We start from the raw sequence: 19547 nt of genomic DNA, 5'->3' as shown, positions 1-19547 counted from the left end.
TTCATAGATATTTCCTTAGTCTGTACCAGGCACCACGGGAGTTGCTGGGGGATTCTGCGGTGACTGGCACAGATGGGGTCTTGCCTTCACAGAACTCACAGAGAAGAGAAGGGTGCTGTGGGCTCATGTAACAGTCTCCCTGAAGAAGGGACTCTGCCCTGAGACTAAGAATTAAGAAGCAGCTGGCCAGCTATGCAGCAGGAGTGGCGGGCTATCTCAGTGAAGAGAATGTGGGTATGTTAGTTTCCTGTTGCTCTGTAACAAATGACCACAACCTTAGGGCTTAAAACCACACATTCACCCATAGCTCCCATGGATGGGGAGTCTGGGCACCGCTGAGCTGGGTTCTCTGCTGGGGTCTCGGCCATCGAGGTGTTAGGAGGCTGCGCTCACATCTGGAGGCCAAACTGGGGAAGAACTGCTTCCAGATCCAACTGCGTCCAAGCTCAGTCTGTGGAAGAATTTCATTCCACGCTGCTCTGTGACAGAGGGCTCTAGTTCCTTGCTGGGTGGAGGCTGGGGACTGCCATCGGGTCCTCCAGGAGGCCCCCACAGGCTTCTCCAACACAGTGGCCAGCAAGGAGACTCTTTCTCTCTCATCTGCTAAGGTGAAGTTTAAGATAACGCAATGCAATCACACCAGGGGTTTCCTTGGGTGCTCTGTGGTAAAGAACCCGCCTGCCAATATAGGAGACTTAGGTTAAATCCCTGGGTCAGGAAGAGCCCCTGGAGAAGGGAATGGCTACCCACTGCAGTATTCTTGCCTGGAGAATTTCATGGACAGAGGAGCCTGGTGGGCTATAGTCCATGGAGTTGCAAAGAGTCAGACATGACTGAGCAATTAATGCATACACACATAGTCCAGCAATCCTACTCTGGGCATATATTTGGAGAAAACCATAATCCAAAAAGATACATGCACCCCAATGTTCATTGCAGCACTATTCACAATAGCCAAGACATGGAAGCAGCCTAAATGTCCATCAACAGATGAATGGATAAAGATATGGTGTATATGTATATATATATATATATATATATATATATATATAGTGGAATAGTATTCAGCCATAAAAAAGAATGAAGTAATGCCACTTGCAGCTATATGGATGGACCTAGAGATTATTTGAAGTAAGTCAGAAAGAGAAAGACAAATACCATATGATATCACTCATAGGTGGAATCTAGTTTTTAAAAATCATACAAATGAACTTGTTCACAAAACAGAAACAGACTTACAGATATCTAAAACAAACTTATGGTTTCCAAAGGGGAAAGGTGGGGGGTAGGATAAATCAGGAGGTTGGGAGGACCATAAATACGCTGCTGTAGACAAGAGAGATAGCCAACAAGGACCTACTGTGTGGCACAGGGAACTTGCCTCAATACTCTGCGATGACCCATAGGGGAAAAGAATCTAAAAAAGAACTAATATACATATATGTACAACTGAACCACTTTGCTGGACACCCAGAACCAACACAACATTGTAAACCAAATATACTCCAATTAAAACGTGGAAAAACAAATTGGTACCATAACTCAAAAATAAATAAATAAATAAAGACAAATGCTTCTCTAAGTATAAGATAACCTTCTGAAGAGCATGCTCTCCAGAGAATATCAACATCTCTCCAGGAGGGGGGACAGGAGTTTGAGGAGGACTGGGAACGTTTTGAATTTTGAACCATGTGAACGTGCTGCAGTGAAGAAATAAATTCGTTCATTGTTGAAAAGCAACCCCTCCAGAAGCAATATGAAGAAAGGATTAGGAAGAAACCCTGGTAGCTGCAGGAGATGAATTAGTGGTCAAAGAGGGAAAGGCTTTCTTAGCAATCCAAAAATCAGTGGACGGGGACTTCCCTGGTGGTCCAGTGGCTAAGGCTCTGGGCTCCCAATGCAGGGGGCCTGGGTTCCATCCCTGGTCAGGGAATGAGTTTCCACATGCTGCAACTAAGACTGTGCACAATCAAAGACATAAACACATTTTTAAAAAAACAGTGGAGGCAAACAGTGACTATGGAGGTGAAGGCGAGGTTTGGAATCTCTCTGGTGTTGAGCCTCCCCCAGACTTCCTGACCCCCCTGCCTCACTTCTTGGCTCCCCTTGCCCTACAGACATGGTCTCAAGCACCGGGCACTCTTGGATTCCAAGAACTCGGCTGCCCCTAAAGGAAAGGCAATGGGTCCCTGACATGTAGCACCCACCTGCTTTCAATAATTCTGATACAAAGTGCTAATTTCTCTTTCTTTAATGTATTTGGTGGTCACTTCAAAGAGCATTGTATTAGACCAAAAAAAGAAAAAAAAAGGGAAAAAGGCAACATTAACACAGAACTCTGGCGGGTTGTGAGTGCATCTTTCTCTTTGAACACTGCTCCCTGCCTCCTCTCTGTGCTCTGAACTACCCATCCAGTCCCTGTGTAGCTAAATAATAATAATTACCATACAAATGAATATGCATATGTGTCATTTTTCTCCCTAAAAGCAAGAAAGCCTGTTTATTTTGGATGAGGGTTTGTTTTGTTTCTCAACAAACAGAGCACATAATTAGGTGCCTCACCTCTTCCTCTTGAAATTCTGTCTCCACTGGGAAGAGATGAAAAAGGTACTGGATGCCCCTGGAAGCTCAGAAGAAATTTTAAAACAAATTAAAGGAGATATTTCTTTACTCGGCAGGTAACAATGGGCTGGACATGATTGGAATCAGAATGTCAGGCTAGAAGGAGCTCTAGAGCGCAAGTCTGAGCCCAGTGGAGACACAGAGGTGGAGGAAGGTGAGGTACTCGCTGGAGAGACACAGCCGAGTGATGATCAGACAAGAACAGAGGGGCCAAAAACATCTTAGTTCTGGGGCTGACTGTGGGGACTCTGGGCAAGACCCTGCAAGCCTTATGATGCTGTATCCCTAAAACATGGATGATGACAGCCCCACCTCTACTGGGCTGGTGCACAGATTAAACGAGATCATGAACGTGGCCCGCCGTCCTAGACCCCGAATCAGTGGTCACATCAACAGCGTAATAATTACAGCCTCTCTGCACTGTGTCCTCACGGTGAGGTGCAGGGGACGAGGCACCAGACAGGCCTCCCATGCTTTTGTTTGGAGTCCAGACAACAGCTGCCACCATCACCAAGCCCCTTTGCCATGATGTGATTAATTAATACTATTCATAAGTGTTCTGCCAATTTGATAACGATGTAGCTGCTGGTGAGGACTTGAGATGCCTGGTCTCACGCTTTGTCCAAGCTGTAGCTGTGGCCCAGACTTGCAGATAAGCTCAAGAAAGGCTTACAGGAGTTAACTGCGTGTTTAGAGAGTATTCTAGATCACCAAGGACAAATGGGATGCCCAGCTGAAATCATAGAGTGTCACCATGTTTTCCCTAGAAATCATGACTCAGTAACTTACAGAGATCAAAAAAACTTTTAAATAGACAATCATGTGAACACTGGCCCAGGCTAGCTGGCTCCCATGTCTAGATTGTGGCTGGATCTTTGTGTCATGGGTTCCAGAGATTTTATCTCACCAGTGGGATTCACCCAACCATCCAACCTCCCGATCGCAAGCCTCTGATGTCTAGGCTGAACACTTACACCCTGGAAACATTTAACAGTCACTTATAGTAATAACTTCCACAAATTAAGACTTGCTTTGAATGTTTCAAGATTGGGAAGAATGGCGTCTCTGGGGGGGGGTCACCCAGTGTCCAGGTGCCTGGCTTTCACGCCAGCTGGTTCAGATCATCGGCAACATGACAGTGGTTGCTCCCTATTTTCCCTTCCCCCCAGCACACCCCCATCCCGCCCTTGGCCTTCTGCACAGCTCAGGGGTCTGGGCTGGGGAGGGTCCCCCAGAGGCCTCCCCCCTTCTCTGAGACACGCCTCTCTGCTGGGTATCTGCTGGGCCCTCTTTCTGGAAGCGTGTCCTCCCAGGCGCCCATCTCTAGCTAACATCCCAACTGCACATCTCATCTGGTTTGTCATCTGTCTCCCCACAGCCGGAATCTGTGCTCCTTGAGAGCAGGCGTTTAACTCTCTTGCTCACAGTCTTGGCGTTTGGCGCACATGGAAATAAACGAATGAGCAAACAAGTGCCTGTAGGAAACTCTGGCATCCAACCGCGGAGCCATCTCCGCCGGGACTTCAGTCCTGCAGGGGTGTGGCTGTGGCTCCCGAGCCGCTCACAGCAACTGGGACAGGAACTAAAGACGTGCTCCCCATCCATGTGCTCGTGGCCACAGCCAGTCAGGTGACATTCTGCGGCCAGGAGCTTTGGGCGCGTGGAGTTGCTGACAGGCCCCGCTGTGTCCAGATGTGCTCTTATTTTATTTGTTTTGGTCACACCGCATGGTATATAGGATCCTAGTTCCCTGACCAGGCATCAAACTCAAGCACCCTGGAATGCTTTCATACATTGGAAGCATGGAGACTTAACCACTGGGCCACCAGGAAAGTCCCCCAGCTAGGCTTTTAAATACAGCCCTCATGAATGTAAATTGGTGCAACCACTATGGAAAACAGTATGGAGGTTTCTCAAAAAACTGAAAATAGAAGTACCATGTGACCCAGTATTTCCACTCCTGGATATACGTCCAAAAAAACACCAAAACACTAATTTGAAAAGATGCATACACCCCAATGTTGATAGCAGCATTATTTATAATTGCAAAGACAAGTAAACAACCTAAATGTCCATCAACAGATGAATGGATAAAGAAGATATGGTGCGTGTAAACAATGGAATATCACTCAGCCATAAAAAGAAAAGAAATCTGCAGCAACATGAAGGACTTGGAGGGCATTATGCTAAGTGAACTAAGTCAGACAAAGACTTTGTCAGAGAAAGACAAATTCTGTGTGATATCACTTATATGTGGAGTCTAAAAAAATACAACAAACTAGTGACTGTAACGATGAAGAAACTGAGAACAAACTAGTGGTTACCAGTGGGAAGAGAGGAGGGGAGGGGACAACGAGGTGCAAACAATGACTTATAAGATAAGCTACACAAGATACGGCGTACAGCATAGGGAATATCACAAATACTTTATAAAAACTATAAATAGGGTATAACTTTTAAAAATTGTGAATCACTCTATTGTACACCTGTAACATATATTATATAAACCATACTCCAACTGGGAAAAAAAAACACACAGCCTCCACCCTGCTGAGGGTTCTCTGGTCTGGGTGACTTGAGAGCACTACTTTCAAGAGTGACACTGACCTGCTTGGTCAAAGTCTTGGGACAAGTGGTGTTGGTGAAGAGGAGAAACAGCCCAGTTCTAAAGAGAGGGAGAAGGGCAGGCACGAGTGCTTCCAGCCTGGGGTCTACAAGACCAGAGTCTTATTCCACTCTGCAACTCACAGCAATTATGGATCAAGCCTTTGAGCTTTTTGCACAAGAAAGTCCCAGCCAGTTTCCAGTCATTCAGGATGCTCCACCCTCCCCTTTATTCCAGATTGTCTCAGAATTCCCGGATAAGAGGGTGGTCCATGGGTGGGTAGTTTTAGGAAGAGTTGAGCCAAGGTTGGTTGAACTAAGGCAGTGGTGGGGGGTGGGGAGAGGCTGTACTCCCAGCTCTGCCTTGTCCTACCTGCCATCCCCTCTGACCAAGGCGGCCCCTCCACAGATTGCCCCGTCCCCATCTCGAAAGTGTTCAGTGACAAGTCGACTCCTCTGGGCCTGTGTTTGTGGCCCCATCACAAGCCTTCTTGGTCAACCTTGCTTCGGTCACGTTAGACTCTGTCTCCAATGGCAGGTGGTGAGCCCGGGACCCAGGGGACCACCGAGCTCATGGGGGATTGAGGAGGAAGATGTGCTGGGGAAGGGGTTGGGTCCCAGTGAGAAGGACAATGCAGTCTCTGCAGTGGGCGTTCAACTAGAGTGGGCAGAATCAAGCCGGGGGACTTGGGAGCCGGGTCACAACGAGGGAACTTGGTTACTGTGAAACGGTAAGTGGCCTTTCTCCTAATACTGCTGAAAGGTGGAAGTTTGCTTTTTACTTAGAACTGAAGAGACACAGCAGAAGTGTTTTTATCATCATGTGAAAGGACCAGTTAGGACACGGATTGGAAAACTACAGCCAGGTGCCTATTTTTATAAATAAAGTTTTATTGGAACAAACCATGCCCTTTCATTTGTATATCATGTATGGCTGCTTTCACATGACATCAGAGTTGAGTAATTGCAACAGAGACTGTATGGTCTGCAAAGCCTAAAATATTTACTATCTGGCCTGTGTCTCCCCCCTGATGTAGATTGGCCTCTGAGCTCTGGGCGCCTGCCTATTCCTGGGCAGTGGGAGACCACTCACTCGTAGGAAATAATTTGAAGTCAGAGGAAGTCAGCCTGTTCAGACCAGACTTTGAAACTCAAACTGCAGTTAACTTGCGACTCTCTCGTGATTTAGACCCACAAGGCCGAGGACCATGCAGAGCAAGGCTGTGAAAACCACCACTCCTTCACCAGTGTCCTGGGGAGGTGCCCAGGTGTCTTACCAGATGTGGGCCTCTCCATCATTTCAGCAAGTGTGTGCACATGTGTGAATGTGTGTACACAAATGCATGCATACATCTTTTAAAAATACATGCACATATTTTAAAAAACATGAGTTCTGGTTCTGGGCAAGACGGAGAACACTGTCCCCACCCCGTCACCCCCACTGACAGCAGCTATAATGCCTGGATTGAGTGCGAGGGGCGCTCTTTGGGGACTCAGGAAGCATACAGTAACAGGGGAGCTGGGGAGAAGACCAGACTGCAAGATCCCGCAAAACCAGTACCTCCGGCCCGGTCTCTCCGGGTGGCCTGAAACCTGAGTTGGGCCATAGGGAGAGATAGAGGCAGGCCGGGAGCCCCTCTTTCTGGCTTGAGCAACGCGAAAGGGGACGCTGACCTGCAGAGAGAGTGGGGGGGACCTCCCTGTGCTGCTTTTCTGCTTCTTTGCACTCCTGCCTTGAGGCCTTCCTGCTGGAGTCACAGTGACGAGGGGGCTGCAGGGGCCTCCAACTCCGTAGGCGCAGGGGCCCCTCCTCTCCAGGCCCCAGAGAATGCAGCCAAGCCCCACGAGGCTTTCCTCTCGCTATCCTCCTACCACTTGGCTCTGGTCACAAGTGTAGTCACAGGAAAACTGTGACAGAGCCAGTAGATCAAGGCCCAGTGTTCTGACCGAGAGGCCAAATAAAGGAAAACCAGGGAACCGGAGGTCACCTGGAAGACGGCAGAGGGGGCGTGCAGGAAAGCGACGAGACGAAGTCTCCTGGTCACTTCCGAGCTGCGCCCACAGGTCCGACCCCAGCCTTCCAGCCTCCCTAAGGAATCAGCCACAGCACGGACCAGTGCCCAGGCCCCTCCGAGTGGCATCCCCACGGCACAACACCACAAAGGCTTGAGAGCTGAGGTGGAAGCCACAGCCCAGAGAAGGTGGTTAGAACTCATGACTGGAGCCCAACTGGGCCAGTCATTTGCTAAGACAAAAAAATATCAATGTTTGCCATGGAATTCAAGCAGGACTCAGAGCCTCAGAGCAATATTTTGAACATTCAGGATACAAAGTGACTTAGCTCAGGGCTTCCCTGGCAGCTCGGTGGTAAAGAAGCCACCTGGTAACAGAGGAGATGCAGGTTCGACCCCTGGTCCGGGAGGATCCCACGTGCCACGGGGCAGCTGGGTCTGGGAGCCGAAACCACGGAGCCCGTGCTCTGGAGTCTGTTCGCCACGGCAGAAGTCACCGCAGTGAGAAGGCCGTGCACTGCAGCTGGAGGGCGGCCCCCTCGTGCCACAAGTAGAGAAGAGCCCGCGGAGCAGCCAGGACCCAGCCCAGCCATAAATAAATAAACAAAGAATTTTAAAGGTTACTAAGCACAGGGAGAACCAGGAAAATTTCAGCTCACGTGGGAAAAGATATCAGACACCACCACCAACATGACTCCAGTGTTGGAATTGTCAGACAAGTAGGAAAGCAGCTGTTATTAAAACAACCGCAACAACAGAGCTCCAAGTGAATGAACGGACACATTGCAAGTCTCAGCCGAGAAACAGAAGGAAGACAGAAGAACCAACTGGAGTTTTCAGAACTGAAAAATACAATTATCAAAATTTAAAACTCAGTAGATGAGCTCAACAGTAGAATTCAGATGAGAGAGAAGAGATTTAATGAGCCCGAAGCTGGTTCAATACAAATGATGAAATCTTATCAACAGAGAGGAAAAAAAGAATAGAGCTTTAGTGAGGGAACATGAGGGAACATCGACAGCCTGACCTGACCTTCATGCCACTGGGGTCTCGGAAGGAGCCAGAAGGAGAGTGGTGTGGAAAATTATTTGAAGAAGCCATGGCTGGAAACTTCCCAAGCTTGAAGAAAAACGTAAACTTATGAGTTGAAGGAATTCAGCAAACCCTGCAAAGAATAGTCCTCCAAAATCCACACCCAAACGCGTATCACAGTTAAACTTCTGAAAGTTAAGGAAAACAACCTTGAAAGCAGCCAGAGAGAAAAGATGCATTACTTATAAGAGTTCTAGTGACTACAGATTTTCACCAGAAACCACAGTGCTAAAATGGAACATTTATAAAGTGTATGAAAGAAAAAATTGTCGGTCTAGGATTCTGAATCCAGAAAAAAATATCCTTCAGGAATGAAGGCAAAATAAAGACATTCTCAGGACCTCCCTGGTGGTCCACTGGTTAAGACTCTGCGCTTCCACTGCAGGGGCAGGGAACTGAAATTCCCCATGCTGCGGGGCCCAGTCAAAAAATAAAAAATAAATTTAAAAAAATGAATAAAGACGTTCTCAGATGAAAGAAAAGCAAGAGACCTCATTGCCGGCATATCTAGTCTAGAAGAATTGCTCAAAGAAGTTTTTCAGACAGAAAGGGACACTTGGAATATTAGGAATGGAGAACAACAGAAACGGTAAATACCTGGATAAATACAACAAATGATTCTCCTTGAGTTTTTAAAATATGTTTGATGACTGAGAGCAAAAACGATAGGATCTTGGTGGGATCTTGGTGCATATAGATGCAATACATACGACAGCTACACTAAGAGAGGGAAGAGATCTATGTTGTATGTTCTACCCGAAACGGTAAAACACCAACCCGAAATAGACTATGGAAATCTGAGTCTGTATATTGTGATCACAGGTCACTCCCTTGAAAAAGAGAGAGAGTAAAAACACACACACACACAAGCAAAAAATTAAAATGGAATACTAAAAAAAATCCCAACAATCGATAAGTTGGATGAAGATGAAACATGTACTTCTTTTTATGAATCACAAGGTCACAACCCCTCTGCCCCCACCCACCTGCCCACGCCCCAGGAGGCCAATCTCCCCAGAGGGCCTCACCGGGACCCCTGCCCTCTGACGTCATGGGGTCTGGCGGAAGAGGGCATTAGTGAGAGAGCAGAGAACAGGGAGAGAGTGCGGGCCCCCAAATCTGCCTCCGCCCCCCCCCAGCTCTGCCTCCGCCCCCCCCAGCTCTGCCTCCGCCCCCCCCAGCTCTGCCTCCGCCCCCCAGCTCTGCCTCCGCCCCCCCCAGCTCTGCCTCCACCCCCAACACTGCCTCCGCCCCCCAGCTCTGCCTCCGCCCCCCCCAGCTCTGCCTCCGCCCCCCAGCTCTGCCTCCGCCCCCCAGCTCTGCCTCCGCCCCCAACTCTGCCTCCGCCCCCCCCAGCTCTGCCTCCGCCCCCCAGCTCTGCCTCCGCCCCCCCCAGCTCTGCCTCCGCCCCCAACTCTGCCTCCGCCCCCCCCCAGCTCTGCCTCCGCCCCCCAGCTCTGCCTCCGCCCCCCCAGCTCTGCCTCCGCCCCCCAGCTCTGCCTCCGCCCCCCCCAGCTCTGCCTCCGCCCCCCAGCTCTGCCTCCGCCCCCCCCAGCTCTGCCTCCGCCCCCCAGCTCTGCCTCCGCCCCCCAGCTCTGCCTCCGCCCCCCCCAGCTCTGCCTCCGCCCCCCAGCTCTGCCTCCGCCCCCCCAGCTCTGCCTCCGCCCCCCAGCTCTGCCTCCGCCCCCCCCAGCTCTGCCTCCGCCCCCCAGCTCTGCCTCCGCCCCCCAGCTCTGCCTCCGCCCCCCAGCTCTGCCTCCGCCCCCCAGCTCTGCCTCCGCCCCCCCCAGCTCTGCCTCCGCCCCCCCCAGCTCTGCCTCCGCCCCCCCAGCTCTGCCTCCGCCCCCCAGCTCTGCCTCCGCCCCCCCCAGCTCTGCCTCCGCCCCCCAGCTCTGCCTCCGCCCCCCAGCTCTGCCTCCGCCCCCCAGCTCTGCCTCCGCCCCCCAGCTCTGCCTCCGCCCCCCCCAGCTCTGCCTCCGCCCCCCAGCTCTGCCTCCGCCCCCCCCAGCTCTGCCTCCGCCCCCCAGCTCTGCCTCCGCCCCCAACTCTGCCTCCGCCCCCCCCCAGCTCTGCCTCCGCCCCCCAGCTCTGCCTCCGCCCCCCCAGCTCTGCCTCCGCCCCCCAGCTCTGCCTCCGCCCCCCCAGCTCTGCCTCCGCCCCCCAGCTCTGCCTCCGCCCCCCCCAGCTCTGCCTCCGCCCCCCAGCTCTGCCTCCGCCCCCCAGCTCTGCCTCCGCCCCCCCCAGCTCTGCCTCCGCCCCCCAGCTCTGCCTCCGCCCCCCCCAGCTCTGCCTCCGCCCCCCAGCTCTGCCTCCGCCCCCCCCAGCTCTGCCTCCGCCCCCCAGCTCTGCCTCTGCCCCCCCAGCTCTGCCTCCGCCCCCCCCCCAGCTCTGCCTCCGCCCCCCAGCTCTGCCTCCGCCCCCCCCAGCTCTGCCTCCGTCCCCCAGCTCTGCCTCCGCCCCCCCCCAGCTCTGCCTCTGCCCCCCCAGCTCTGCCTCCGCCCCCCCCCAGCTCTGCCTCCGCCCACAGCTCTGCCTCCGCCCCCCCCAGCTCTGCCTCCGCCCCTCCAGGTCCAGGGGCTCCCCCAACCCTACATGTCTACGACCCTCTGAGGTAGTCCAGCTCATCCCTGCAGGGGCCTAACGGCTCCCTAGGTGCCTCCTTGTTTTTCCTCCATCCAAGGTGAAACCCATGTGCACAATCTGACCTTCGCTGGGCTTCAGACCTGCACCCTTCTCTGCAGGTCATCTCTGCTCCGGGACATAAACACGTGGCCCGACCATCCCACCCTCCTTCATCTGGAAACAGAGCCTCCCTCCCTGGAGCCCCCCTCCCTGGAGCTCCCCAGCCCCTGCCGCCCGGCTCCACGCACGGCTTCTCACCCGCCTGATGCAGTCCTCCTCCTTCAGGCGCTCCTGCATCAGTCTGATGAGCAGCATGTTGGGTACCATCTAAAGGAAAGATGACACGGGATGAGGGCCTGCCCCCCCCCACGTGGGGCTCAAGGGGACACAGAGCTGGCAGGCCAGTGGGCTCCACTAAGGCCCGAGAACCTGGCCCTGAGGCCATGAAGCTTCTCCAGATCCCTGACCAGGGCCCTGTGGCCTCTGTGAAGTCCAGGGCCAACTTGTGGCCCCAGGGTGGTCCAGACTCCTTGATAGCCCCCCAACCCTACGCATGGGCATCCACCTCCACTTGCTTGCTTCTCCAGTGCCCCGCCCCTGCCCAGATGCTCTCCCCCACCCCACCCGGGTGACTCCAGGCTCCCCAAGTGCCACTGCCTGCAGGCAGCCCTCCCTGACCCTTCCCGGGCTGGGCTGGGGGCTGCCATGATCCTCCACGGCAAACTCTGTTACTGCGCTAACCACGCGGCCTTCCAGGGGCCTGTGCACACATCTGTCTCCCTGGAGAGCTTCAGAGTTCCTGGACGAACAGGACTGAGTCTGCCTCTCTTTGGCCCCAGACACTGACATGCAGGAGGGAGCCAGCCCTGCCGTCTCTCCCACCCCCACGTCCCGGGAAGCGGGCCATGGTGTTCCACGGTGTGTGTCCCACGGAGATGGGCCAATGCTAGAAAGGAGGGCTTTCTCCCCGGAGAGCTGGCTGTGAGGTACTGACCAGCGCCCCTCGGCTCCTGCGCCAACACAGTGTCGGGGGCGGAGGAAGCCCTGCTGACTGATGACCTAACGACACGTCATGTTCCTTAATCCACGCAGGGAGGAGTGAATCTGCGGCGGCTTCTGCCGAGGGCGTGCTGGGTGCCAGTCTGCGGCAGCCCACGTTTGCAGCTCCATGCAGTCGGTACTATTTTAATCCTCCTTTTACGGTTGGGGAAGCTGGGCCTCCAAGAGGTGAGGTCACCTCCCCAGGGCTACACAGCCAGGCAGGAGCAGAGGCGGGGCCTGAAGCCGATCAGGCCAGGCTCAGGAAGGATGAACCAGTGCAGGTGGGCAGGGGGCTCCTCGGGGTGACGCGCAGAGAGGCCTTCCTTCTGCTTCCTCTCTCCTCGCAGCCTCTCTCTTGGACGAGAGCTGACATCCCGTTTTCACAAGGTCTGCTCTTACAACCTCAAATGCCCAGAGCTGGTGCCCCTGGAAAACCCACTCCCAGGTGTCCCCTTGACCCCCAGCCACTAAAAGCTGGTACTTCTCCCCAAACTGCCCAAACACTGGGCCAGCCCCAGGCCATACCTCCCAAGCTACCTCAGGGCTGATTGGTCTCCGGGAGGGGCTGGACTTCTGCCGGGTGCAGGGCAGGGTCCTTGGGACCAGGGCCGAGCAGATGTGCGCTGGGTGCACACAGAGGCGCCCAGCTGTGGGGTGAGGGGCAGAGGAGGTTTACCTTATGCTCCTTTTGCCAAGCCAGGGGCCCGGGATGGACAGTGGGGACAAGCACCTTGCCCTGATTTCCCCAAGTGTCCTTAGGGTGAATGGGGGCCCTGACAACATTTTAGTGATGCTGGAGAAAAGTCTGGGTCTCCCACCCTAGACCCAGCGTTCGGAGTGACCAGATCCCGCCTCGGGAACGCTACCGAGTCTGCCTGCCATGCTGCAGCGGCACCTGAAGGGACACAGAGCTGGGACAGCACAGAGCCGCTGGGACAGGCCAGGGGGATGCTCGGGGCTGCTGACTCGGATGTGGACGTTAGTAAGTGTCCGTGCATGTGGAGAACTCGTCCACACCTCACTCTTGTTAGGGCCTAGGAGCAAGGGTCAGAGAAACAGACTGCGCCCGGCTCCTCTAACTACTGATGTTTGCCATGTTTATCTGCTCGCAGTGAACAGTTCAGTCAGTTTGCACACAAGAGCGATTCTGAGACAGCGAATGGGGTGTTGGACGTGCAGAGAGGACCCGGGAGGTGAGGGGACAATCCTCTGAGGGGCTCGAGGTCTCCTGGATTTTCCAGGAGCGCCCTGACCTGCCATCTCCTTGAGCAGTTTGAATGGGTCCCCGACAAGAGCAGGCTGAGCTTGGGCAGATGGAGGTGGTGGTGAAGGACACCCCGGGAATCCGCCCACAGGGGAGGGTCAGGGGCCAGAGGAGAAGGGGGAGGAAGGTTGTGAGGAGTGATCCAGGAGGTTCTCTCCGGCTTCGGGAGAAGGATGTTCCCAGGGAGAACCTTGGGGGACCACTGGACTGGGTGCGGACTCAGACACTCTCCACTTGGGCCTTGACCACCCCCTGAGGACCCTGGCCAGTGCCTTCAAAGCTTTGAGTCTTGCTTTCCGAGTCTGTAAATGAGATGCAGACGGAGTCCTTCAGCGCTGCCGTGAGGATTAAGTGAGGCGGGACATGCGGCTGCTGGTGTTTGTGTGTGTGGCCCCCAGCAAGGGCTCGGTGCTGCGGCAGTCGTTACCCTCAGGTGTCCTTAATACACCCAGGACAAGAGTGAAATCATCAGGGGCAGGAAGTTTGCCTTCCACTGGATCCAAAGCTGAGAGGATGTAAGAGCTGGAGCGGCAGCAGCCGCTTTGCAGGCACACGGAGCACAGAAGGAAGAAAACCAGTACAAGAGGAGGGAGGCACCAGGCTTCTCAGCCCCAGAACGGCTCTTCCAGGGTGTCGGATTAGAAGAGGAAGACATAATAAATCACAGCAAGATCCTCTATGACCCACCTCCCAGAATATTGGAAATAAAAGCAAAACTAAACAAATGGGATCTAATGAAACTTAAAAGCTTTTGCACTACAAAGGAAACTATAAGTAAGGTGAAAAGACAGCCCTCAGATTGGGAGAAAATAATAGCAAATGAAGAAACAGACAAAGGATTAATCTCAAAAATATACAAGCAACTCCTGCAGCTCAATTCCAGAAAAATAAATGACCCAATCAAAAAATGGGCCAAAGAACTAAACAGACATTTCTCCAAAGAAGACATACAGATGGCTAACAAACACATGAAAAGATGCTCCACATCACTCATTATTAGAGAAATGCAAATCAAAACCACAATGAGGTACCATTACACGCCAGTCAGGATGGCTGCTATCCAAAAGTCTACAAGCAATAAATGCTGGAGAGGGTGTGGAGAAAAGGGAACCCTCTTACACTGTTGGTGGGAATGCAAACTAGTACAGCCGCTATGGAAAACAGTGTGGAGATTCCTTAAAAAACTGGAAATAGAACTGCCATATGACCCAGCAATCCCACTTCTGGGCATACACACTGAGGAAACCAGATCTGAAAGAGACACGTGCACCCCAATGTTCATCGCAGCACTGTTTATAATAGCCAGGACATGGAAGCAACCTAGATGCCCATCAGCAGATGAATGGATAAGGAAGCTGTGGTACATATACACCATGGAATATTACTCAGCCATTAAAAAGAATTCATTTGAACCAGTCCTAATGAGATGGATGAAGCTGGAGCCCATTATACAGAGTGAAGTAAGCCAGAAAGATAAAGAACATTACAGCATACTGACACATGTATATGGAATTTAGAAAGGTGATAACGATAACCCTATATGCAGAACAGAAAAAGAGACACAGAAATACAGAACAGACTTTTGAACTTTGTGGGAGAATGTGAGGGTGGGATATTTCAAAAGAACAGTATGTATACTATCTATGGTGAAACAGATCACCAGCCCAGGTGGGATGCACGAGACAAGTGCTCCGGCCTGGTGCACTGGGAAGACCCAGAGGAATCGGGTGGAGAGGGAGGTGGGAGGGGGGATCGGGATTGGGAATACATGTAAATCCATGGCTGATTCATATCAATGTATGACAAAACCCACTGGAAAAAAAAATAATAATAATAAAAAAAAAAGAAAAAAAAATAAAAAGCTTTCAAAAAAAAAAAAAAAAGAAGAGGAAGAGCAGACCTTGAAAGTCATGGGGCCACTGTGGCTTCTACAAAGTGACAGCAAAAGCAGGAGCAGGAGAGAGAGAATGAATGAATGAGTGACACATACAGAAAAGAGCAGGCCAGAGGCTAGCCAGCATCCAGCCTGTTTCAGCATCTCCTCTGTGTCCTTATATCTGCTGTCTGTCAACTTCCTGCTTAAGCCAGTAGTTCTCAACCAGAACGCACACCCTGCAAGAGCTTGTTAACGCACAGATCACTGGCCCCGCCCCAGGGTTCTGACTCCACAGGTCTGGGGTGAGGCTGGCAATCTGAATTTTGAGCAGGTTTCCGGGTGATGCTGAGGATGCTGGTCCAGGGACCACACCTGGAGAACCACTGGCTTAAAGAAACTCCAGCAGCCAAGAGCCCCACTGCACGTGGAAGAAGTTGCTGGAGAGGGACCTGTCCTGCTGATGCCCATGTTGCCCCCCAGGACTGTCGAGGGGAACGGGGAGGAGCACTGCCCCTTCCCTCTGCATGACTCCTATCCTTTCCTGTCCCTGGGTGTCCCTGCCGACCCCAGAAACAGCGATTTCCACCCATGATTCCTCCCCCTTCCCTGTCATCACCCATTCAGGAGGCAGCATTCAAACAGGTTCTGGGACACAGGGGATGGGGGGGTGCAAACCCATCAAAGAACACGGGTTGAAAGGCGACAGGTCCGGGTGGAGCGCGGTGCCCCCCACGGTCCACACGGCGGGGGACAGGCTGGCGACTTTGAGCGCGGCCCCTCTCGGGTGCCCCCCACTGCTCCCTGCCTCGGTGCTGTCTCGGTACCAGCTTTGATGTGTCACGTCAGCGGCAGGGGCTTCCCGGGGGCCGCCGCTCGGAGCCCTGTCAAACTGTCTTTGCGGCAATCAGGCTCCCTCCTTCCTGAGCTCTGCCACGCTCTCCCACCCCAGCCCCCAAAGTGTGGCTTTTGGGGAGAATCAGGGACAAACTGGATGGAGCCCCGGGCAGCCCCTGCTGGTCCTCGAGGTCAGCACAGGTACAGGTCCCCGGCCCTTGTCTCCCCATGCAGGGGCAACGCGACAGCCAGCCGGCCAGGTCCCTTGCCATAAAGGGCAGAATCAGTTGTGTGGCTCCAGTTTGGACCTTTCTTCTCCTCCCAGCGCCCAGGCCCGGGGTAGAACCACTGGCTTGCAATCTCGTAGGTGCTGCCCCTGTCCCGACGGGGCAGCCCCTGGTGTGGACGCTCAAGCCCTGGCTGTCCCCGGGCACCTCACTGAACTTCTCAGGCCCCGGCTTCCTCCCCTGTGATGACAGAAGCCTGCATGGTTTCATCACCAGGCCCCGCCCTCGGGGCCCCTGACGTCCCCGGGTCACCCTTGGGTGACGCTTACTAAGGAGTTGCAGGTGTCCTGACCGACGGTATGAAGTTCCGTCTGGAGCAGAGCTGGGAGGGGAAGAGTTGAGGCTCCTGGTCGGCCTGACTGCACCCCCTCGCCTCTGAAGGGGCTGCTGCTGGGGGAGGAAAGGCCTGTACTTGGACTGGAACTCACTTAAGACTTGATCAGAGAATCCTTTAAAGACAACTCTCCTTTCAAAGTTTCTCCCGCTTCTTGGGGCTGTCAGAACAGGTTTCCGTGGCAGAGACTCTCTTAGTTCTGAGGCAGGACTCACCTAGTTCTAGCTTCTGAAACAGTGACAGGAGGTGGGGGAACGGAGAGCAGGGCACCAGGCTTTGAAGGGAGCGCACAGATCCCAGCATGGGGCGGCCGACAGCCCCGCAGAGGGAGGGGGCCGGAAGGGAGACCCGAGGGTGGGAAAGGCCAGTGAACTTGAAAGGAGCCACGGAGCCTGGTCCTCGGGTTCCTCTGCCTCCCTCCTGGGCTGTAACTTCCTCCACCACCCCAAATCTTCCCCAAGGACTGTTGCACACCACCGCCTCGAGGGTCAGCCGGGGGAGGGCCAAGCGCACAGGCCATGTCGGAGCTCGGCCTCCACAACAGGGAGCACCCAGGCGGCAGTGGGATGGTGGGGTGGGGTGGCGGACGGAGACCATCCCAGAGGACTGGGAGCCAGGCCTGAGGGGCGATCCTGGGAACCTTGGCAGGGGACCACACTCTGTGGGCATTGGCAGGCTGAGGGCACACGTCCCATGATTTGGATGTTATCTAATGGTGATGCCACCTGGGCACTTGGGTGCATCAGGCTCCATCAGGCTCTTAATTTGTAAATGGGACTGAAGTCAGGAGCTAAACAGAACTGAAGTCAGGAAGAACCCGGCTCTGGCGCGTGCTGGCTGGGCCGGCCTTCGGAGTGTGAGTCATTTTGTCACACGACAAACACAGGCTGTTCTGCTCCTTATGCGAGAGTCGCGTCCCAGAAGAAACCTCGATTTAGTGATCACTGCGTTGTACAAGTAATGACATGAGAAGAGATGGGTGGTGTGTGGGGCGGGCTCCCAGCTGACCAGACGCGGATTCCCCAGGGAGGGTGTTTGACTCCAGACGCCCGGCCCCACATCCAGAGACCCAGACTAAGGGGGTCCAACAGGTGCCGGGTGAGCAACCCGCTGCTCGGGTTGAGGACCTCTGGATGGGGCAGTTTTACATTTGCAAATATGCATGCTTCCTGCAGGGATTTCAATTAATAAAGCTTTTCTTTTTTCCCAGTAAAAATCTAAAATAATCGAGAGCAATCACATTCAGCTTCAGCTACCAAGAAATGTCCCTTCCCCGTGGAACCTCTTCACTTTCCGATCACGTCCTGCGTGATGAGAACCCAGCAGGACTTGACTCTCTTCTCCCTCGATTCCCAAACTCCCAGAGGGGCCAGGACCAGGCTGAGGCTCTCAGGAGCTCTGGACACAAGCCCAAGGCGGGGCTCAAGCTCGGGTCATACGGGTGTGGGGTTGGCACCTGGGCAGGTGCCGCCTTCAACCTCGTGCCCTGGGCTCCAACTGGCCTCATGCTGGCTCCCTACCCGACGCCACCCTCCCCCGGGGGCCACCCCCTCTGAGCCTTTCTGTGGCGTTTGTGACACTGACTCAGGTGGCAGGCTTGGAGACGGACCCAGAGGGGGCAGATGAGGAAGAGAGACTTGATAAGGCAGGTCAATGAACTTAGTAATGGGGCACCGCAGAGTGCCAAGGTGGCTTGTGGAGAGGAGATGAGGGACACCTGTCCAGGGAGCTGTTCCCAGGGGTGCCCTGGGGCAGGGCTGGGGGGTGGGCCAGTGGCAAGAACCGCGAGACACCCGCCTCCTCGGGGGAGTTTAACCCTGACTGGGCGCTGGAGAAATACAGGTAAGTTTTCTAAGCATGACAGTGTAGGGCTGTGTGCTTTTATTTTAATGTGCCTTTATCTTCTGGGGCGTGGAAATAAAGACCTCCTGAAGGAGGAAAGCCCAGTCTACCCAGGGGCGGTCTGCTCCAGCAGGGGGTCGGCCGCCAGCGCCAGCGTCTGGCAGGCGGAGGGCTGGGCGTCCTGTGCGCGTGGTGAGGCGAGTGGACTTGGCCTTCCCCGGTCACAAGCCAGAAGTGGGGACAAGGATTAGGGAAGCCGGCAGTTCACTTTGAAGCAAGTCCTGGCCATTTGGGACCGACTGTGACCGGGGTTGTTGCTGGGCATCCTGGACTGAACCAGAGGCGCAGGCTGGCTTCCTCCCAGGCTAGTAACTCTCAGCCCACCAGCTTCCAGAGCCGCTTACTGAAGACAGCAGGTTGGTTTCCTGGGCCGGTTGCTGCAGGCTGCGGGCCAGAGATCTCTTTTTATGTCTGGTCCAGCCATTGTATAATATATTCAGCCTCTCGGCAGATATAGACTAGCACACCCTCAGATGAAACGAAGTGTCATGCGGGTTTGCTTTCAAACGACCAGGAAGCGGGGGGCTGGGGCGTCTCCATGGGTCGGGACTGCTATGAGCTGATGGTGCTGCCTGAAGCAGTGACGGGTCCGCGGATGTTCTTACACGCTTCCCACTGCTTCTGAGCACCTTTACAACTTCTTGTAACAAAGCTAGAAACCACCCAACCACAGAGCTGTTTCCCACCCCTGGCTGCCTGGAGCCCCCAGCCTCCTCAGCTGCCCCTGCCCGTGCCGGTCTTCTGCAGGATGCTGGGTTCTTCCACATCGTTGCTTTTAGCACAACTCTGGGGTTGGCTCCACAGAGTCCCTAAACCTTGCTGCCTGTGTGCGCAGAGCCACTTTCGGGGCTTACCAGGTGCTCAGAGAACCCTCAGGAAATGAGTGAGTTCAGCGAGCCAACGACTGCGTGAGGGCTTCCTGGTCCTGTGGTCTGGGCTGGGCACCCTCGTTACCCACCCGCCCCAGGGGTAAGGAGAAGGCACTCATCTTTGGGTCTCCCGTGGTTTGGCAGGAGGGTGCTTGGCACATTAGGAGGTGATTGGTAAGTGTTTCAGC

General features: G+C 54.1%; 1 protein-coding gene across 4 annotated transcripts in view; it reads right to left on the bottom strand.

Annotated features, from left to right (window-relative positions):
- The window catches only part of AK8 (adenylate kinase 8), a 135547-nt gene that overhangs the window by 101590 nt on the left and 14410 nt on the right, over positions 1-19547 (bottom strand). For 2 of the 4 annotated variants that reach the window (XM_061156161.1, XM_061156163.1), the window contains exon 5: positions 11211-11279. The exons of 1 other annotated variant lie outside the window; for it this stretch is intronic. In XM_061156161.1, the coding sequence (XP_061012144.1) occupies positions 11211-11279 (69 nt within the window). Of the gene's footprint in view, positions 1-8270; positions 8317-11210; positions 11280-19547 lie in introns of those variants that run through there. One more of the 4 variants, XM_061156164.1, reaches the window with a different exon arrangement.

This window comes from Dama dama, chromosome 11, assembly GCF_033118175.1.
Source record: "Dama dama isolate Ldn47 chromosome 11, ASM3311817v1, whole genome shotgun sequence".
NCBI lineage: Eukaryota > Metazoa > Chordata > Mammalia > Artiodactyla > Cervidae > Dama > Dama dama.
The sequence above is the reverse complement of the archived record's forward strand: the minus strand, read 5'-3'. Positions and strand labels throughout refer to the sequence as shown.